The following is a 19248-nucleotide window of genomic DNA, read 5'->3' as shown; positions in this document are numbered from 1 at the left end:
GGGGCTCCAGAAAGCAGCTCGATGGCACAATCGTAAGGCCTATGGGGGGGTAACGAGAGCGCCTTGTCCTTACTAAAAACCTCTGCCAGGTCATGGTAATCCACGGGGACTGATGACAGGTCGGGGGGGTCTATCAGGCGCACTGGTTTACCCGGAGTGGGAGGCACAGCTGAACCCAAACACTCTGAATGACAGTGGCCACTCCATCCATGAATGACGTGACGGATCCAGTCGATTTGAGGATTGTGTTGACTAAGCCAAGGGTAACCGAGGATGATAGGTGTGGTAGAGGAGGTCATAATCTTGAAACGAATAAGTTCATGATGGTTGCCTGACAAGATTAACGTAACGGGTACGGTTTGATGAGTTACTTTAGTTAGGAGGCGTCCGTCTAGGGAAGTGACTCGGAGGGGTTTTGGGAGTGGCTCAATGGGAATAGCGGTCCGAGTAACTAGCTCTTGGCTAATAAAATTGTCCTCAGCTCCGGAGTCAATTAGGATAGACAGTGGAAGAGACAAAGATTGGTATTGGAGAGATGCTGGGATTTGAAGTCTGGGGATAGTGGGTTCGGGATCTGATTCTGGGCTCGCTAGTAGACCCACATTAACTAGCGAGCCTGGTCTTTTGGTTTCTTAGGACATTTAGCCAGAAAGTGGGAAGCGTCCCGCAGTACAAACACTCACCAGCCTGGAGGCGATGCAACCGCTCTGAAGGGGTAAGCCGAGCACGACCCAGTTGCATTGGCTCTTCCCGGGGCTTGGTGATGGGGTCTGGTGACGAGGAGGGGCGTCCCCGAGGCGGTGAGGTACGGGAGGTCGGTGGTGTAAAGGCTCGTCATGAATTGTGTGATCGGCTGTTTCTCTCCCGGCGCCTCTCCCGTAACCTATTGTCTAATTTGATGGCCAAGGAAACAAGACAAAACAGGTCACTAGGTTCATCTCTAGATGTTAGTTCATCTTTGACTGATTCACTCAAACCATTGACAAAAACTCCTCGTAGCGCTTCCTCGTTCCACTTGGAGTCTGCGGCTAGGGTCCAAAACTCCACTGAATACTCCGCCACACTGCCCGTGCCCTGTCTCAGGTTTAACAGCCTCTTAGATGCATTACCTGCATGGTCAGGGTGGTCAAAAACTGTAAAGAAAAATCAGCAAAAGTTAATCCCACTAGCTGTTGATTGGAACAAACCGCCTCTGCCCAAGCCAACGCTCTCCTTCTCAGCAACCCCAGTGTATAATGTACCTTGGAGGATTCCGTAATGAACGACATTGGTCTTTGCTGGAAAATCAGTCCGCACTGGAGCAAAAAATCCCCGGCACTTATCTAGTTCTCCAGTGAAAGGCTCGGGCGATGTTACAGGGGGTTCCCGATGAGGCAGGCTCGCCACCATATCTGCAGAGACGGCAGGAGGGCTGGGAGGCTGAGGAGATGGGAGAGGAAGATTGCAGGCAGACAGATTAGCTACTTCAGCGGTTAACTTGGAGACTTGATTAAGTAATTGTTGGTTATTGTCTAGTAGCGAACGGATTAACTGATCATGTTGTCCTAATAGAGCTCCCTGGGACTGGATGGCGTGCTGGACGCCATCTCCCTTAACCGTGTGTGATGCCTCTGTAGGGTCCATGGCCAGATCGTTCTGTTATGGCTGTGACTACGACCCAGAACACAGAGGCACACAACACGAACACAAAGAGAAAAGTTTTTAGTGTCTTTAATTAATGATCACAAAAGAAATCAACGAAGGAAGGTCAGCTTGCAGCGCTGGTGACGAGGTCAGGATAGCAGCGGACGAAGAAGGATGTCGTGTGTCCGAAAGCTAACAGGGATCCAGGCAGAGGGTGGCACGGCAGAGAGGCGAGGGGCTTGTAGAATGCTCACAGGAATCCGGGCAGAGGGTGGCACGGCTGAGAGGCGAGGGGCTTGTGTACAGCGGCAAACGGCGAACAGGTGTAGATGTAGTCACTATGGTAAACGAAACGATCTGGCGCCGAATGCCGATTCCAACGGGGCTAAAAGCTGCAGCCGTAATTAAGAGAATCTGTCACAGCTGAGCAGTGGTGATGAAGAATAGCCAGCAGCCGTGCAGGTAGGTCGCTCGCCCGGCCACGCCCCTTGACCTAGATTCCGCTCCTCCGGCAGACAGACACACAAACAGGGAAAAAAGGGGAGAGAGGGAAAACAGACAAAAACAAACACCCCCAGGACAGCTGTCCATGACAGTGCTGCCTGGATCATTGATTGGAACATTTACTTATACAAATCTTCTTCCTGCCAACCCTGGCTACCAAAATCTGGAGCCACTGATATGTCTGCACTTCTCTCTGATGCTCTGAAACAGACGATACAGGCAACACAAACACCGCTGCACGTGACGCTAGTTAACACTATACTCGACAGCAGCTAATGTTAGCCTACCGCTAGCTAGTAGCTGGATTAAAAACGGTTAAAATGCTGACAGCTAACGCTAAACGGTGTAAAGTTTGACTGTGTTTTACTGTAGAGGATTCAACACCGGTATGTAACAATCTGTAGCTGCCGTCGGAAAAATAACACAGACGGAGCGTTCAATAAAACTGGTAAACTACAGCCTCATGGTGCATTTGAAGTTATTGTAAATGTCCTTTTCCCATCTGGTGGTTGTTTTTGTCGTTCAACAGCAATTTACTAGTGAAATAAGTTATTGTTATTGTTATACATTATTATTAAATCATTTCATTTTGACCATATGGCCTTAGCAATAAACAAGCCGTTCTTTAATGTCACCAACTGTTGTTTAGTACCCTTTTTTTACTTTCTTAAAAAGTATCGGTTCAGGCACCGTTATTTGTGTATGCGATTAATTTCGATTAATTAATCACAGAGTATGTAATTAGACTAAATTTTTTAATCGATTGACAGCCCTACTTATAATCCATGCAGCATTTACATTTGCATCAAAACATATTTGACAACAACAAATAAGTTATAAATACATGTAAAAACAGAGTTAGAGAAGTCCCCATAGGATGAGCAATCAGCAGCCTATTTAGCTGTATTTTCAGATTATGTTCTTTGTTTTCAAAGGGAAAACAAGTGTGATGAAGTGTATTGTTTATTTTATTGCTCATCTTCAGTACATAATCGGATAAACCAAAGAGGCTGAATACAGTTTGCGATACAGCTTTGCAGAGCTGAGAGCAACATGCACAAAAAGCTGAACAGTGGATTTCAGATGAGATATGAGGATTAACAACAAACATGACAACTTCTGCACTATAATTAGGGGACTAGGATACAAAAAGATACAAGAAAAAACTAAACCTTGCTTTGAACCCACAGTTCAGTGTCTACAAATTAGGTTCTTACCAATTGTGTTTCAGATTTCTATTCAGAATCCTGTTTTGATGTTTTCAGTAACAGTAACAAGATTTGATTTTACATTTCATTTCTGGAACTGTTAACATATTTTTGAGACATGAACAGAAGCAAATTTCCCCTGTTGATTCAGGTTTGAGGTTTGCGATTTATCAAACACCTGGTTGTTGTTTGTGACACAATGCTGAACATGAAAATTACCTATCAAAGTGAAATTGTTTCCCTTCTCCGTATTCCATGCAGTCATCATACTTGAATTACCCTATTTAAATGTTAACACCGGAAATTATATACATACAAGATTGCACTTCTAAAAGCTCCTATTTAGAGAGAAGCTGAAAAAGAATAGAGAGAGCATGAAATTGTTAGCAAATGGAGGCAGAGACATACATGCATGCATACATACATACATACATACATACATACATACACATAACATAACAACCTGTGTTGCTGAAAAATAAAAATGAAGGATTTATTCATTCAACAAAACATCTGAAAAAGGAATAATGAAAGAGCCTTTTCATTTTACTAAATATGACTTTTTATTTTAAAATAATTTCTATTACTTAAGTTTGAAGATGAGATCATAGTTTCACTTATTAATATTCACCTTACTATATTAGGGATGTCCTGATCAAGTTTCTTTGGCCCCGGGTCCTTTAATATTGGGTATCTGCATATTCCAAGTCGTATCCGGTACTTATATTTACCTACACATTGATTAAATTTGTAAAGTATGTAGGCTGAGGTGGAAAAAACACAGTACAGTTTAGTTAAGAATAGATCGAATTTCAAACCGATACCGTTCCTTTAAAATATCCCAGGATCGGCCCTGATACGGCTCGGTACATTTATATTATGTTATATTAACAGTTGGACTCTTCACGGAGATGTCAGATAGATTGATATGTGCACAACTCTCTGCAACAAGCAAAACTGTGCACTGTGCTTTCACAGCAAAACAAATGATTCCAGGGAGATGAAAATGGAGAAAAGCTAAGTTTTTAGGAGAAATAACATCAAAATGGGGGGGAGGCTAGATGAATGAATACCCTGAGGGAGACCATGAGGATGAAATATGAGGACATGAGACAGTGGAGGGGAAGAAGAGAGATGGGGTGGCTCTAAAAGCAATTTCACTTCTCCCACTCACCAAGTAGCAACTAGCAGGAAGTGACGGGCGGTTGAGGAATGAAGGGAGCGAGCCATAATGGAGGCCATTTGGAGCAGTTTAGATTCCAGTTTATATTCCACTCCATCATCAAAAATAGACACGTGTCAATGAAGGGGCTCTGTCAGAACTGAGACCATACCTGGAATTTGACTCACAGCCAACATAGTATATAAAACTACTGATGCTAACTGGCAAGTTAGAAACTACTACTGAGTTATAATATTCATTATACTCATATTTTTTATTCCCCCACTGTTTTTTTAAATTATTCTAGTGATGTGCTGTTCACAGTGAGCTTGTGTCACTTTTAAAAACTGATATGACTTCCTGTGAAGGGTACTATCTGTGTGTCCTTGTGATGGCCACAGCTGTGGCCACACAGCCATCTTAAAGGCGGTAACTTCATACACTAACATTTATCTTAGTTCATGCTGTTTTCCTTAAGATTGGTTTCTATATATTTTCAGACACATTATATATTTTGTTGTAAACAGTTATTTAGTTTAAATAATGTACAAGACACTGGATTTGGTTTACATATATACTTTATTAGTTTTGGATTGTCTTTTTGCTATAACGGTTTTCTTTTGAGCTTACCAGTGTTGCGGATTCCACACCCTGGAGTGAGGCATGCAGGCTGCTGGGACAAAGGGGTGGCATCTGGAACAACAGCAGCTTTAAAGGGGTGGTGGCCAAATTGGACTCTACCACTACTTATGTCTGGGGGGGGTGTAGCTTTATTTTTTCCCAAGATATTTGAGTTTTGATTTGTGTTGTATCTAGTACATTTATTCGGTTAATGTTAATTAAGATTATATTTCTTTTGGAATAAGTGTTTAGTTGTTTTTTTTGTTATTTGTAGTTTATGTATTAGTGTTATTGTTAGTCTTCCCCTGGGTGTCAAACCTGGTTTGATCAGCCAGTATATAAGTCCCTTTTGTTTCTCTTATAGGAGGTCAGTTGTATTTTTGAGTTTGTTATGTTCAGAGCTTAAGTTCGGTTTGTTTGTTTGACCTCTTTTAAGGGCCCAAACTTTATCTTTATTTTGTTGTAATGATTTTGTGGGTAAAATAAAAAACCCCTTTTTTGAAATCCTCTTGTGACTCCTCTTGCCTAACTGCTGGGTCCCTGACATATGGTGGCAGTGGTGGGATCAGCCAGTTGAGGAGTGCAAGGTTTTTTTTTTTGTTTTTTTTTTGTTCCACCATTTTTGTTTTTCCTCCATTTTGTGAAGCATGCGAGGAGTGAGAGGGACAAGAGGCGGTCAGACAGAGAATAAGAAGACTGAGTCAACTCATACAGAGAGAGGACATCGGGTGGACGGTGAAGACGCAATGGAGGAGGAAGCACTAAAAGGAGCATCATGTGTTGAGGATGACGATGGCAGAGAGCCAACGCTGAGTGACCTGGCAGGGATTATCCGGTCATTTGCGGGTCAACAGGAGGCCCGGGAAGAAGAATGGAGAGCGCAAGCCAAACGCCAGGAGCACCAGTTCAAGGCACTACAGCATCAGTTTCGCCTTCTGCAGCAAGAGGTCGAGGATCGTACATCTCCAGTCCCCGAGCCTGCTTCCACAGTACCGGATCCCTTTGAGGACCACAATTTGAATGAGAATCATCCAAGAGCTCAAGCCTCACCCTCTACAGAGTCGGTCCACCCTACTATGTCTTCAGCAGGTCAGTCTCGATCTCTTTATGAGCCTAGACTTGAAAAATTAACAGAAAATGATGATGTTGAACATTTCCTAATTACCTTTGAGAGAATTGCAGTGGCCAAAAGTGGACTGGGTTTTTCGCCTCCTTCCACTGCTGACTGGTAAGGCCAGAGGAGCCTATGTGCATATGGATATGGATGATGCTCATGAATATGATAAAGTGAAATCAGCGATTCTAAAAAAGTATGATATTAACCCTGAGACCTACAGGCAGAGGTTCAGATCCCTCCATGTGGAACCTGAGGAGAGCCCCCAGGAGCTGTATGGGAGGCTGAAAGAGCTGTATGTCAAATGGATACAACCGCAAGGTAAAACACTTCATGAAATTAGTGAAGTTCTGATCATGGAACAATACTTGAGAATGCTGTCCCCTGAGCTTCAGGTTTGGGTAAAGGAGCATGGGCCGAAATCTGCTGCTGAAGCTGCCACTCTTGCGGATGTGTTTGTGGCTGCCCGGGAAAAAGGCCAGCCATGGAGTAGTATGGGTGGCAAGGACTGCCACAGGCCCATACCCCCTCAGCACCAACAGAGGTCGGCGTCAGGAGCGGGTAAGCCTTCCATGAGGGAGAACCAATATGCACCACCCAGAGCTCCTAACCGAACACCAATTTGTTACTTTTGTGGACAGGAAGGTCATATTAAACCGATGTGCCCAAAGAATCCAGTCAAGCTGACCCAGATGTGTTTTGTTTCACGCCAGAGTGTTAACCCTGAACCCAAAAGTAACTATCAGGAAAATGGTTGGTGTTAAAATCAATGGGGTAAACCTCAGAGCCCTGATTGACACTGGCAGCACTCAGACCCTTGTACAGAGAAAGTATGTACCAGCTAATGCTATCTGCACCTTGGAGACGGTTCCTATTTGCTGTGTACATGGTGATGAGAAGTCTTACCCCACCGCTGATATTTATCTGGAGATAGGACAGGCTTATCTGTTAAATGTGGGAGTTGCGGATCACTTACCTTTCCCTGTAGTTTTGGGTGAAGACCTGCCTGTGCTCTATGACTTGATAAAGCCAGTTCAAAGTTGTAATGTTGTCACTAGAGCACAAGCTAAGCAGGTGGATGCAGATTCCATAGCTCTCAGTGCCTTGCCCTTCTATGATGCGGAGTTTGAGTCATGTCCCGGGAAGGCTCATAAGACCCGCAGTCAGAGAGGGCAAGACAAATTTCGGGGCACGGCCATACAACCACCAGCCGAGACTACGCCAGATATGCCCCTGGGTTTTCAAATACCTACTGATATAATGCAAATGCAGGAAAATGATCCAACTTTGTCTACCCTTTTGCAGAGAGCACGAGAAAGGAAGCAGATTAACTCTAATGACAGGGGAAAGGAGTATGTCCTACAAAACGGGGTTCTTTATCATCAGAATGGCCAGGTGAAGCAGCTAGTGGTCCCACAGGCAGCCCGAGAAATAGTACTTACCTTGGGCCACTCAATTCCCTGGGCTGGCCACTTAGGGAAACACAAGACCACAGCTCGTATCAAGCGCCATTTCTATTGGCCAGGTTTGCAATCTGACATTGCCCAGTTCTGTAGAAGCTGCTCTCAGTGCCAAAAGACATCAATGAAAAGTCCCTCCAAAGCTCCACTTCAACCTCTCCCAGTTATAAGTATCCCCTTTGAACGCCTTGGGATGGACATTGTTGGTCCGGTGGAGAAAAGCAAAACAGGAAACCGTTTCATGTTGGTAGTAACAGACTATGCAACCAAATATCCAGAAGTCTTCCCATTGAAATCAGTTAAAGCAAAAACTGTGGCTTTTTCCTTGGTGCAATTTTTCTCAAGAGTTGGTTTCCCTTGTGAAATCTTAACAGACCAAGGTACTAATTTCATGTCTAAGCTTTTGAAACAGGTTTACCAACTTCTTGGCATAAAGAGGGTACGCACCACTCCCTACCACCCGCAAACAGATGGGCTGACGGAGCGGTTCAATCAGACCCTCAAGCAAATGCTCCGTAAGTTTGTGAATGAGACTGGATCTGACTGGGATCAATGGCTTCCCTACCTCCTCTTTGCATACAGGGAGGTACCCCAGGCTTCCACAGGTTTTTCCCCTTTTGAACTACTGTATGGTCATGAGGTGAGGGGTCCCCTAGCCTTATTGAGGGACACCTGGGGAGGAGATCAGGGGAGAGAAGGGACCATTAATGTAATCTCCTACGTTGTACAGATGAGAGAGAAACTGCAGCGAATGGGAGAATTGGCCCAAATACACATGATGCAGGCCCAAAAGCACCAAAAGACTTGGTATGACAAGTCAGCTCGACAGAGAGGCTTTCAACCAGGCCAGAAAGTTTTGGTTATGCTGCCTACCAGTGACAGTAAGCTCCTTGCAAAATGGCAGGGGCCTTTTAAGGTGCAGAAGAAGTTGGGGCCCACCACCTATCAAGTCTCCACTCCAGGACATCAGCGTTCTAGCTGGGTGCTTCATGTGAACCTCCTCAAGGAGTGGGTCTCGAGAGCTGAGGTGTTCCTGATTCAGGCTGTAAAGGAAGAGGAGGAGGCGGATGACCAGTATCTGCCATTGCCAGTGTCAGCAGAGCTGGATGTAAGCCATCTGTCCAAGGATCAACAATCTCAGGTACAAGCTCTACTTCACCCAGAAATATTTCAAGAATATCCAGGGCGCACAAACCTGATTGAACATGACATTGTATTAAAACCAGATGCAACTGTGAGACGTATGAGTTACAGGATACCAGAGCGCCTCCTTGTGTCTCTGAAGAAGGAAGTTGACCTCATGCTTTCTTTGGGGATAATCCAGCCGTCTAGGAGTGAGTGGTGTAATCCTGTGGTGCTGGTTCCGAAGAAAGATGGGACAATAAGGTTTTGTATCGACTTCAGGTATCTAAACTCAATTTCAAAGTTTGACTCTTATCCCACCCCACGAATTGATGATCTCATTGACCGCCTTGGAAAAGCAGAGTTTCTAACCACCATTGACCTCTGTAAGGGTTACTGGCAAGTCCCCCTAACCCAGCAGTCTCAGGAACTGACTGCCTTCCGAACTCCCTGGGGGCTTTTTCAGTTTACGGTGTTACCATTTGGGTTGCATGGGGCTCCGGCAACGTTTCAAAGATTAATGGACCAAGTACTCTATGGATTGTCTGAGTTTGCTTGTGCATACCTTGATGATATTGTCATCTACAGTACAACATGGGAGAAACATGTGGAGCATCTCAAAGCGGTCATGGACCGCCTACATTCTGCCGGTTTAACAATCAACCCAGCCAAATGTGTTCTGGCTAAGAAGGAAACAGAGTACCTGGGTTTCACCATTGGAGGCGGGTTAATTAAACCTCAGGTTCAAAAGGTCCATGCAATTGAGTCATGTCCTCTCCCACAGACCAGGAAGCAGCTAAGATCTTTCCTGGGGATGGCTGGCTTCTACCATCGGTTCATCCCCAACTTTTCAGCCAGGGCTGCTCTACTAACAGATAGGACGGGCTCAAGATGTCCTAACCAGGTCCAGTGGACGGAGGAGGCAGGGGCAGCCTTCAAGGACATTCAAAAAGCTCTGAGTAAGAACCCTGTTTTACATAATCCCAACTTTGAGGAACAGTTCATGTTACAGACTGATGCCTCTGAGAGGGGTGTGGGAGCTGTGCTTCTCCAGGGACCCAAGGAGGAACGACATCCTGTGGCATATCAGTCGGAAACTGCTCCCCAGAGAGGTCCGTTATTCAACGGTGGAAAAGGAGGCCTTGGCAGTCAAATGAGTCCTTGACTCCTTCAAGTATTACCTGATGGTACGAGAGTTTATCTTGGAGTCTGACCATAAGGCACTGCAGTGGTTGGAGAGGATGAAATATACCAACGGGCGGATCACCAGGTGGTACCTTGCCATGCAGCCGTTCCGGTTTACAGTCCAGTACATCCCTGGCAAGTTCAACACCACTGCAGACTATCTCTCTCGCTGGCCCAGCGGCAGCTCTGAAGGAGGGGGGTGTGTGATGGCCACAGCTGTGGCCACACAGCCATCTTAAAGGCGGTAACTTCATACACTAACATTTATCTTAGTTCATGCTGTTTTCCTTAAGATTGGTTTCTATATATTTTCAGACACATTATATATTTTGTTGTAAACAGTTATTTAGTTTAAATAATGTACAAGACACTGGATTTGGTTTACATATATACTTTATTAGTTTTGGATTGTCTTTTTGCTATAACAGTTTTCTTTTGAGCTTACCAGTGTTGCGGATTCCACACCCTGGAGTGAGGCATGCAGGCTGCTGGGACAAAGGGGTGGTGTCTGGAACAACAGCAGCTTTAAAGGGGTGGTGGCCAAATTGGACTCTACCACTACTTATGTCTGGGGGGGGTGTAGCTTTATTTTTTCCCAAGATATTTGAGTTTTGATTTGTGTTGTATCTAGTACATTTATTCGGTTAATGTTAATTAAGATTATATTTCTTTTGGAATAAGTGTTTAGTTGTTTTTTTTGTTGTTGTTCAGAGCTTAAGTTCGGTTTGTTTGTTTGACCTCTTTTAAGGGCCCAAACTTTATCTTTATTTTGTTGTAATGATTTTGTGGGTAAAATAAAAAACCCCTTTTTTGAAATCCTCTTGTGACTCCTCTTGCCTAACTGCTGGGTCCCTGACAGTCCTACTGTAAAGGAGTGATGAGTTTTGATCGTAGAAGGGTAAAGGATACAAGATTGAGGAGGAAAATAAAAAAGGGTGAGAGAGGGATTCTCATTCTTCTGTATCTCTTTCATCAGTAATATCTGGGGAAAACAAGACAATCACTCATGCCCTGTTTACATAATCATGGTTATTTAATAGAATTGGCTGTATTAATACATTGTATCATCTCAGCTCTTGAAGATACATCTCTTTCTAGTTGTTTCTCATTTTTTTTTGCCCATTTGTCTTTTATAGCACTGTGGGAAAAGTATTTGCCTTCCCAGTCATAGTGTAGAGCATGCTTATGAAAATCAGGCTCAGTTGCACCTATCTGGACCGGGTGATTTGGAGGGTAATGTGTGTTCCCCCCTCCAGAGGGCTGGATCCTATATCATGCACATTTTAGGTCACTGATGCAAGGTTTAGACTCATTATTCATGAGTCTAACTAGACTCGTAATTGCTCAGTAAGTGCAGAGCTCTGAGTAAATAGAGTAACTTGTTTCCACACTGTACATTGGAGTTTGTGCTTACAGTACACACTTTGGATCAAAATTCAGTCTTTTCTATCATTTGTCGACCTTAAAAAGTGATCCAGGCCGATACTTCATCACAGCTGGAATAACATAACACCTGCAATCAGGACTCAGAAAACCATTTCCCAGCTCCAGCTAATTCAATATGCAGAAACTCTGCTTCATCGTAATCTTACAGCCGGGATCATGTTACATCTATCCTTGCCTGTGACACTTAAAAATTATGTTAAGATATCACCGATAACATTCAAAACGTTACTGGCCTGTGTGTGTGTGTGCAACCATTATTGACCAGAACTTTAGGATCAGAAAATGTGATAACAATATTGCTGTTTTCCCTCTGTTCGTTGTTCATGTATAGTAGCAGTGTGCTCAGATAAATGTGATTTATTTAGTTCCTTGCTGTGGATCTTAATGGTGAGCTAAAGTTTAGTAATCTGATATAAGTCATAATTATTTTACTAGCTCCAATTATGATTCATCGACTGCTGCTTAACACTACAACTCCCAACCTGGAGCCCTGTGAATTAAAATGTGGGTTTTGCCAGTTTGATTCCATTGCTCCATAAACACTGAGGAGGAGGATGGAAAAATAAGAAGGCAGCTGCTTTTGTTGTGATAGAAGATCAGTCTGACAGTGAAGTTGGTGTCTAGTCTGTGTACTGTAGCATTGGAGACTCAAGGGATCAGTGTATGTGTACATATCACTACAGTTATCTGTTTCCTAAATATATTTGACTCACCCTTGTATTTCCTAAGGGTATTCAATAAGTGTGGATTATTTCAGTATTACTGAATGTTGAAATTGTCCCTTTGTTCATTCTGCTTTCAATCCCGACTTCTGACAGTTTTAGTTATATTATTTCCATCATCCTTCATTTGTCCTCACTTATTTGTTCCAGCCTCCCATTCTTTTACAACAGTGTCTGTCTCCTTCACTCTCCTTGACAATTTTGCCCTCTTTCTGTTTGTACTGTATATGTGTCTGTATATGTCTGTGTGTGTGTGTAGACTGTAAGATCCATTTGTATGTCAGCAAGGCTTAAGTTGTCACAGATGTCCTCTACAATGATTAGCCCCAATTCCACCATTCAGCTTCATGCTGACAGTCACTTTATGACTTTCCCTCACTCTGTATCTCTTTTTCCCCCTTTCAGACTGATGGGGTGAGCAGGGGTTGCTCTCTCCTCTCTCCCTCTCTCATTTTCAGTGTCTCTCTCTTTACTTCATCCTCTCAGACAGACATTAATCCAGTCCTGTCTGTTGCACCCCTGACACTGCTGAGAAGAGAGCAAAAATGTAAATTACTAGACTGGCAGGCAGACACAGTATCATCTGAAGGTATCAGAATGAATCTGTTGTTTTTTTGACAAATGTCAAGTTTTCCAGAATTAAAGGGAAACTCATGAACTTATTTTGCAGGTCAAAGTCTGTTGCAAGTGTTAGTGAACGTCACGACAGTCACTATGTCAGACTAGACATATATAGTGCCATATATTCTTGCTGTGTCTTGGACGGAAGAGTGGCAACAGTATAGTTTGTTGAAAAAAGTCATAGTATAGTTAGTATGTCCAAAAAAGTGATCAAAAAGTCATATTATAGTATGTTGAAAAAAGTCATAAAATAGTCATAATATAGTGTGTCAAAAAAGTGATAACAAAGTCAAAGTATAGTATGTCAAAAAAGTGATAAAAAAGTCCAACCTGATCTCACAGAATTCCGTGAAATGAACATGGCCCCTTAACTCAAAATCTGTGGCAGTTTCACCGAATCGCAAAACATTCCGTGATGGGCCCACGGAAGAATTCCGTGAAATGAACACGGCCCCTTAAGTTAAGGAAAAGGTCATGGGTGGGCTTATGGTTCCTTGACACACGGGAAGAATGGGACAGTTGGGTTCAGGAAAAGGTCGTGGGTGGGCTTACAGTTCCGTGACATGCGAGAAGAATGGGACGGTTGGGTTCAGGAAAAGGTCGTGGGTGGGCTTACAGTTCTGTGACACGCGAGAAGAACGGGACGGTTGGGTTTAGGAAAAGAAGAAAGCAACTTTAGGAAACATGACATGCAGGACACGAACCCCGGTCTCCTGGGTGAAAGGCCTGTGTTTGACCCATCCACCACCCTAACCAACCTCCTTACATGGAATTTCGGCCTTGCATACTACTCGCTACCGTAGTCGCTCTTAATGCTACGTTATCTTCTCATTGACATTACATTGGCATTGTTTTCCGTGGTGGCCACACAGAATTTTCACACATTCCATGCCACCGCCACGTAATGCGCTGTTTAACAGTTCGTGATCATTTCACAGAATTCTGTGAGACAAGGCTAAAAAAGTCATAGTATAGTATATCGAAAAAAAAGTCAAAGTATTCAATGTCAAAAAAAAGTGATTGAAAGGCATAGTATAGTATGTTGAAAAAAGTTATTAAAAGGCATATGTCGAAAAAGTGATAAAAAAGTCATAGTATGGTATGTTGAAAAAGGTGATAATAAAGTCATAAAGTATGTCGAAAAAATGAAAAAAGTCATTTTTAGTATATAAAAGTAATATCGAAAAAAAAGTCAAAGTATTTGATGACAAAAAAGTGATGAAAATTCATAGTATAGTATGTCGAAAAAAGTGATAAGAAAGTCATAGTATAATATGTCGAAAAAGGCACAAAAACGTCATAGTATAGTATGTCGAAAAAAGTCATTGTAAAGTATCTAAAAAAACAAAAACGTCATAGTATAGTATGTTGAAAAAATGTATAGTATGTCGAAAAAAGTCATAGTAAAGTATGTCAAAAAACAAACTATACTATTAAAAATTAATAGTATAGTATGTTGAAAAAAGTCACAAAAACGTCATAGTATAGTATGTCGAAAAAGCCATAGTATAGTATGTCAAAAAAAGGCACAAAAATGTCATAGTATAGTACGTTAAAAAAACGTCATAAAAAAGTCATAGTATAGTATGTCAATTTTTTTTATAGTATAGTATGTTCAAAAAGTGATAAAAAGTCATACTATAGTATGTCGAAAAAAGTCATAGTATAGTATGTCATAAAACATCATAGTATATCGAAAAAGTGATAACAAAGCCAAAAAAAAAGTGATTAAAAAGTCATAGTATAGTGTGTCGAAAAAGTCATAAGTCATAGTATGTCAAAAAAACATCATAGTAGAGTATTTAGAAAAAGTGATAATAAAAACATAGTATGTCGAAAAAAAGTAATAAAAAGCCATTGTATAGTATATCAAAAAAGTGTTAAAAAGTCATAGTATAGTATGTCGAAAAAGTGATAAAAAGTCATAGTATAGTATGTCGAAAAAGTGATAAAAAGTCATAGTATGGCATGTTGAAAAAAAGTGATTAAAAAAGTAATAGTATGGTATGTCGAAAAAAGTGACAAAAAAAGTAATAGTATAGTATGTCAAAAAAGGTTGTAAGAAAGTCATAGTATAGTATGTCGAAAAAGGAACAAAGATGTCATAGTATACTATGTTGAAAGTCATAGTATAGTATGTTGAAAAAAGGCACAAAAACATCATAGTGTAGTATGTCGAAAAAAGTCATAGTATAGTATGTCGAAAAAAGTCATAGTATAGTATGTTGAAAAAAGGCACAAACAAATCATAGTATGAGTATTTCGAAAAAAAAGTCACAGTATAGTATGTCGAAAAAAGGCACAAAAACATCATGGTATAGTAAGTTGAAAAAAGTCATAGTATAGTATGTCGAAAAAAAAAACATTAAAAAGTCAATGTATAATATGTCAAAAAAAGTCATGAAAAAGACATTATACTTCGTTGAAAAAGTCATAGTATAGTATGTCGAAAAGAATCATTGTATAGTATGTCGGGGGAAAAAGTCATAAAAATGCTATAGTATAGTATGTCAAAGAAAGTCTGGAAGAACAAGCTAACTCCACACAACTAGACATTCCCTAACTGGGAATCGAACCAGGGATCAGAGAGTGAAGTTCCTAATTTCTGGTGCATATTGCAGGACGTAGCCACTGAGCCACCAGCAAGTAAAAAATACGTTGAAAACAGTCATATTATTGTATGTCGAAAAAAGTCATGAAAAAGTGATGTTATAGTACATCAAAAAAAGTCATAGTATAGTATGTCGAAAAGAGTCATTGAATAGTATATTGGAAAAAAAAGTCATACGAAAGTCATAATATAGTATTTCAAAGAAAGTCAGGAAGAACATGCAAACTCCACACAAAAAGGCCCAGCCTGGACTGGGAATTGAACCAGGGGTCAGCGTCTGCTATCCCTAATTGCTGGGGCTCATTGCTACAGAGGTAATCACTGAGCCATCAGCTACTGAAATACCGCATTGAATACTGTCATACTATTGTATGTCGCAAAAAAAAGCCATTAAAAAGTCATAGTATAGTATGTCGAAAAAAGTCATGGTATAGTATGTCGAAAAGAGTCATTGTATATTATGTCAGGGAAAAAGTCATAAAAATTCCATGGTACAGTATGTCAATGAAAGTCAGGAAGAACATGCAAACTCCCACAAGGAGGTCCAGCCCGGACTGGGAGCCGAACCTGGGGTCAGATTGTGAAGTTCCTAATTGCTGGTGTTTATTGGAGCAGGATTAACCCCTTCCACCAGTTAGTGAAACAATATGTTGAAAAAGTCATACTATAGTATGTCGAAAAGAGTCATAGTATAGTATGTCCAAAAAAGTCATAGTATAGTACGTTGAACAAAGTCATAGTATAGTATGTCGAACAAAGTCATAGTATAGTATGTCCAAAAAAGTTATAAAAAGTCATAGTATAGTTTATCAAAAAAGTGGTAAAAAGTCATAGTATAGGATGTTGAAAAAAGTGATTAAAAAGTTATAGTATGACCAAAAGAGTAATAAAAAACTCATATTAAAGTATGTTGAAAAAGTGATAACAAAGTCATAGTATAGTATGTCAAAAAAAAGTAATAAAAGGCATAGTATAGTATGTCGGAAAAAAGTGTATGTAGTACGTCGAAAAAAGTCATAGTATTCAATGTCAAAAAAAGTTTAAATTAAAAATCATCGTATAGTATGTCAAAAAATGATGAAAAAGTCATATGTCGAAAAAAGTGCTAAAAAAGTCATACTATAGTATGTCGAAAAAAATGTATAAAAATGTCATTGTATAGTATATAAAAAAAGTCATAGTATGACCAAAAGAGTAATAAAAAACTCATATTAAAGTATGTCAAAAAAGCGATAAAAAGGCATATTATAGTATGTTGAAAAAAGTGATAACAAAGTCAGTTTATCGAAAAATGTCATTGAAAAGTCAGTGTAGTATGTCCAAAAAAGTGATTAAAAAAAAGTCATAGTATAGTATATTGAAAAAAGTGATTAAAAATCCTAGTATTGTATGTCAAAAAAGTGATAAAGTCATAAGTCGAAAAAAAGTGATAAAAAGTAATAGTATAGTATTTAGAAAAAAAACATAGTATTCAATGTCAAAAAAGTGATAAAAAGGCATAGTATAGTATGTTGAAAAAAGTGTTGAAGTCATAGTATGTCGAAAAAGTGATAACAAAGTCATAGTATAGTATATCGAAAAAAGTCACTCAAAAGTGATAGTATAGTATGTCCTAGAAAATACTTGATACTTTCAGTATATTCTGCTGACAATAATCTTCTGTACTTTTACAACTTTTAATACAGGACTTTTACTTGTAATAGAGTATTTCCAAATCATGTGAATACATCTTCTCTGTTTTTATATTTTATTTTTTATTTTCAGAATATAGTTTACAAATATTCAGTCAACACAGTTTGTAATCAAATAAAATTATACATAAATAAGTGCAAAAAATATAATTTGAAATTAAGTATGAAGATAATAAACTAAACAGAAACAAATAAAAAAAAATACAAAGGTACAAAGATGAATTAATCAAACAAACCTGAGTAGACATCAGATATTAAAATAGCTTTCTTATTGGATACCAACTTAAGAGACTCAAAGTACATGTCAAATTCAATCTGGAATAGTCTGAAATATGGTGTTGATCTGGAAAATGTTGCCTTATGAATATGGAACTTACCTAATAAAATAAAGAGATTTACAATATTACATAACTTTCTATCTTTACATTCAAAATAGGTAATACTGTTTCCCTTCAAGTGTGATCGTATGTTTTGTTTTAGATACCATATAATTTTCAAAGCTTTTCCAGAATGAAATACAAAATGAACAACCATAAAAAAGGTGGGTTAACGATTCTTGTTCTGTTTTACAAAAACTACAATAGTTATCAACAGTCATGAATTTCGAGACAAACAGGTTTGTATGATATATATTATGCAATATTTTCAAATGTAATTCCCTAACTTTGTTCGTGATACAATATCTAAAAGTAACAAGCCACGCCCTATGCCAGTTAACATCAGTAAAATGAGAATTCCAGAAAAATTTCCCACGAGGTGTTATTTTCTTTAAATTTAGAAAGCATTTTCTAATGTGCTTATTAGTACATTTTCTGCTAATAATATCAATATCATCAATATAAAGAGTAAAATTAAGACCAGGGACTTCATTTTGTTTTTTATAACTTTTCATTCATTCTAATATGCCATTAGGTATAGATTTGAAAACTGAGTTATATTCTTTGAATGTTATCGCGAATGCCTTCTCTCTGAGAAAGGATTCATAATTAAGTAATTGGCTATTACAATCAAAAAGATCTTTTTAAGAAGATAATATCTCTATTGATCCATTTCTGCAAATCGAGTGACTTGTTCTCTTTAGTGATGCATTCATTATTCCATAAGATAGACTTGTGTGGAGAAAAGTTATGAGAATGACACAGCTTCCAGGCCAAAAGAGCTTGTTGATAAAATTGGGATAGTTTTAACAGCAATCTTGTAATATTGTAGTTACATTTGAATACAAATTTAAGACCTCCTACACTATTAAAAATGGTATTGGGGATAAAATACCATAAAGACTCTGGTGCTCTCAAACATTCCTTCAACCATTTCACCTTATAGGTGTAATTCAAGACCAAAAAGTCCACAAGTTCAAATCCACCTTCATCCTTACAACCAGAAAGCACCGCTCTTTTTTAAATGATGGTGTCTGTTTTTCCATACAAAATTCGTAAATATGGTATTTATGTCTTTATATGTTGAATCATGGACATTGAGAGAGAGGGCAGGGTAGACATCTTGAAATCCCTTCTGCTTTAGTCAAAAGATTCCTTCCTAAATAGAAATGTCTCTTTGAAGATGTGAATACATCTTGATGTCATCATTTTGATGACTGTGACATGGAGAGAGTCATATATGACTATACCACCAAGGTAACAGATCCAATGATGAATTCACTCCAACTTGCATATCGGGTGGGGAGGGGGGTCGACAATGCTAAAATGTTCATCCTAGACAATATCCACAAACATCTGGAAACCCCCAACTCCACAGCCAGACTTCTGTTTGCTGACTTTTCGTTGGCATTTAACACCATGCAGCCACATATCCTGGCAGAGAAGCCCATCACCCGCTTTCATTTGGATCATCAGCTTACCTTGTGGATTATAGACTTTCTGACCAACAGGTTTTATTCCATTAGTCTTCAAAACAGGAACTGCTTACATCAAACTGTTAAAGTCTGTTCCAGAGTTATTGGACGCCCCCTGAGAGCTCTGTCCACCCTATGCGAACAGCAGACCTTGAAGACTGCCTGTAGGATCCTTCGTGATCCATCACGTCATGTTTTCAATGTTTGAGTGGCTCCCCTCAAGGCGCAGACTCCGCTGTCAAGGCTGTAAGACCCAGAGGAGGAAGGTGACCTTTGTCCCCAAGGCTGTCCAGCTCCTAAACTCCC

The 19248-nt window shown here is 40.0% G+C and overlaps 2 protein-coding genes across 2 annotated transcripts in view; both read left to right on the top strand.

Moving 5' to 3' along the window:
• Nucleotides 1-19248, top strand: part of opn7b (opsin 7, group member b) — a 67910-nt gene that overhangs the window by 36567 nt on the left and 12095 nt on the right. The gene's annotated exons all lie outside the window — the stretch shown is intronic.
• On the top strand, nucleotides 5766-6996 carry LOC116062224. The gene is made up of 2 exons (XM_031316874.2): nucleotides 5766-6207; nucleotides 6293-6996. Exons 1-2 carry the CDS (start codon nucleotides 5766-5768, stop codon nucleotides 6994-6996), a joined length of 1146 nt encoding a protein of 381 aa, XP_031172734.2.

The sequence above is a fragment of the Sander lucioperca genome, chromosome 12, assembly GCF_008315115.2.
Source record: "Sander lucioperca isolate FBNREF2018 chromosome 12, SLUC_FBN_1.2, whole genome shotgun sequence".
Taxonomy (NCBI): domain Eukaryota; kingdom Metazoa; phylum Chordata; class Actinopteri; order Perciformes; family Percidae; genus Sander; species Sander lucioperca.
Note: the sequence above shows the minus strand (reverse complement) of the source record. Positions and strands in the feature narration are given on the sequence as shown.

What these genes read in the sequence shown, in the direction of transcription:
- LOC116062224 (XM_031316874.2), top strand. Translation starts at nt 5,766, where the DNA reads ATGCGAGGAGTGAGAGGGACAAGAGGCGGTCAGACAGAGAATAAGAAG. An exon ending in CCCTACTATGTCTTCAGCAG is followed by an intron (nt 6,208 to 6,292) that starts GTCAGTCTCGAT and finishes TACCTTTGAGAG; the next exon opens with AATTGCAGTGGCCAAAAGTG.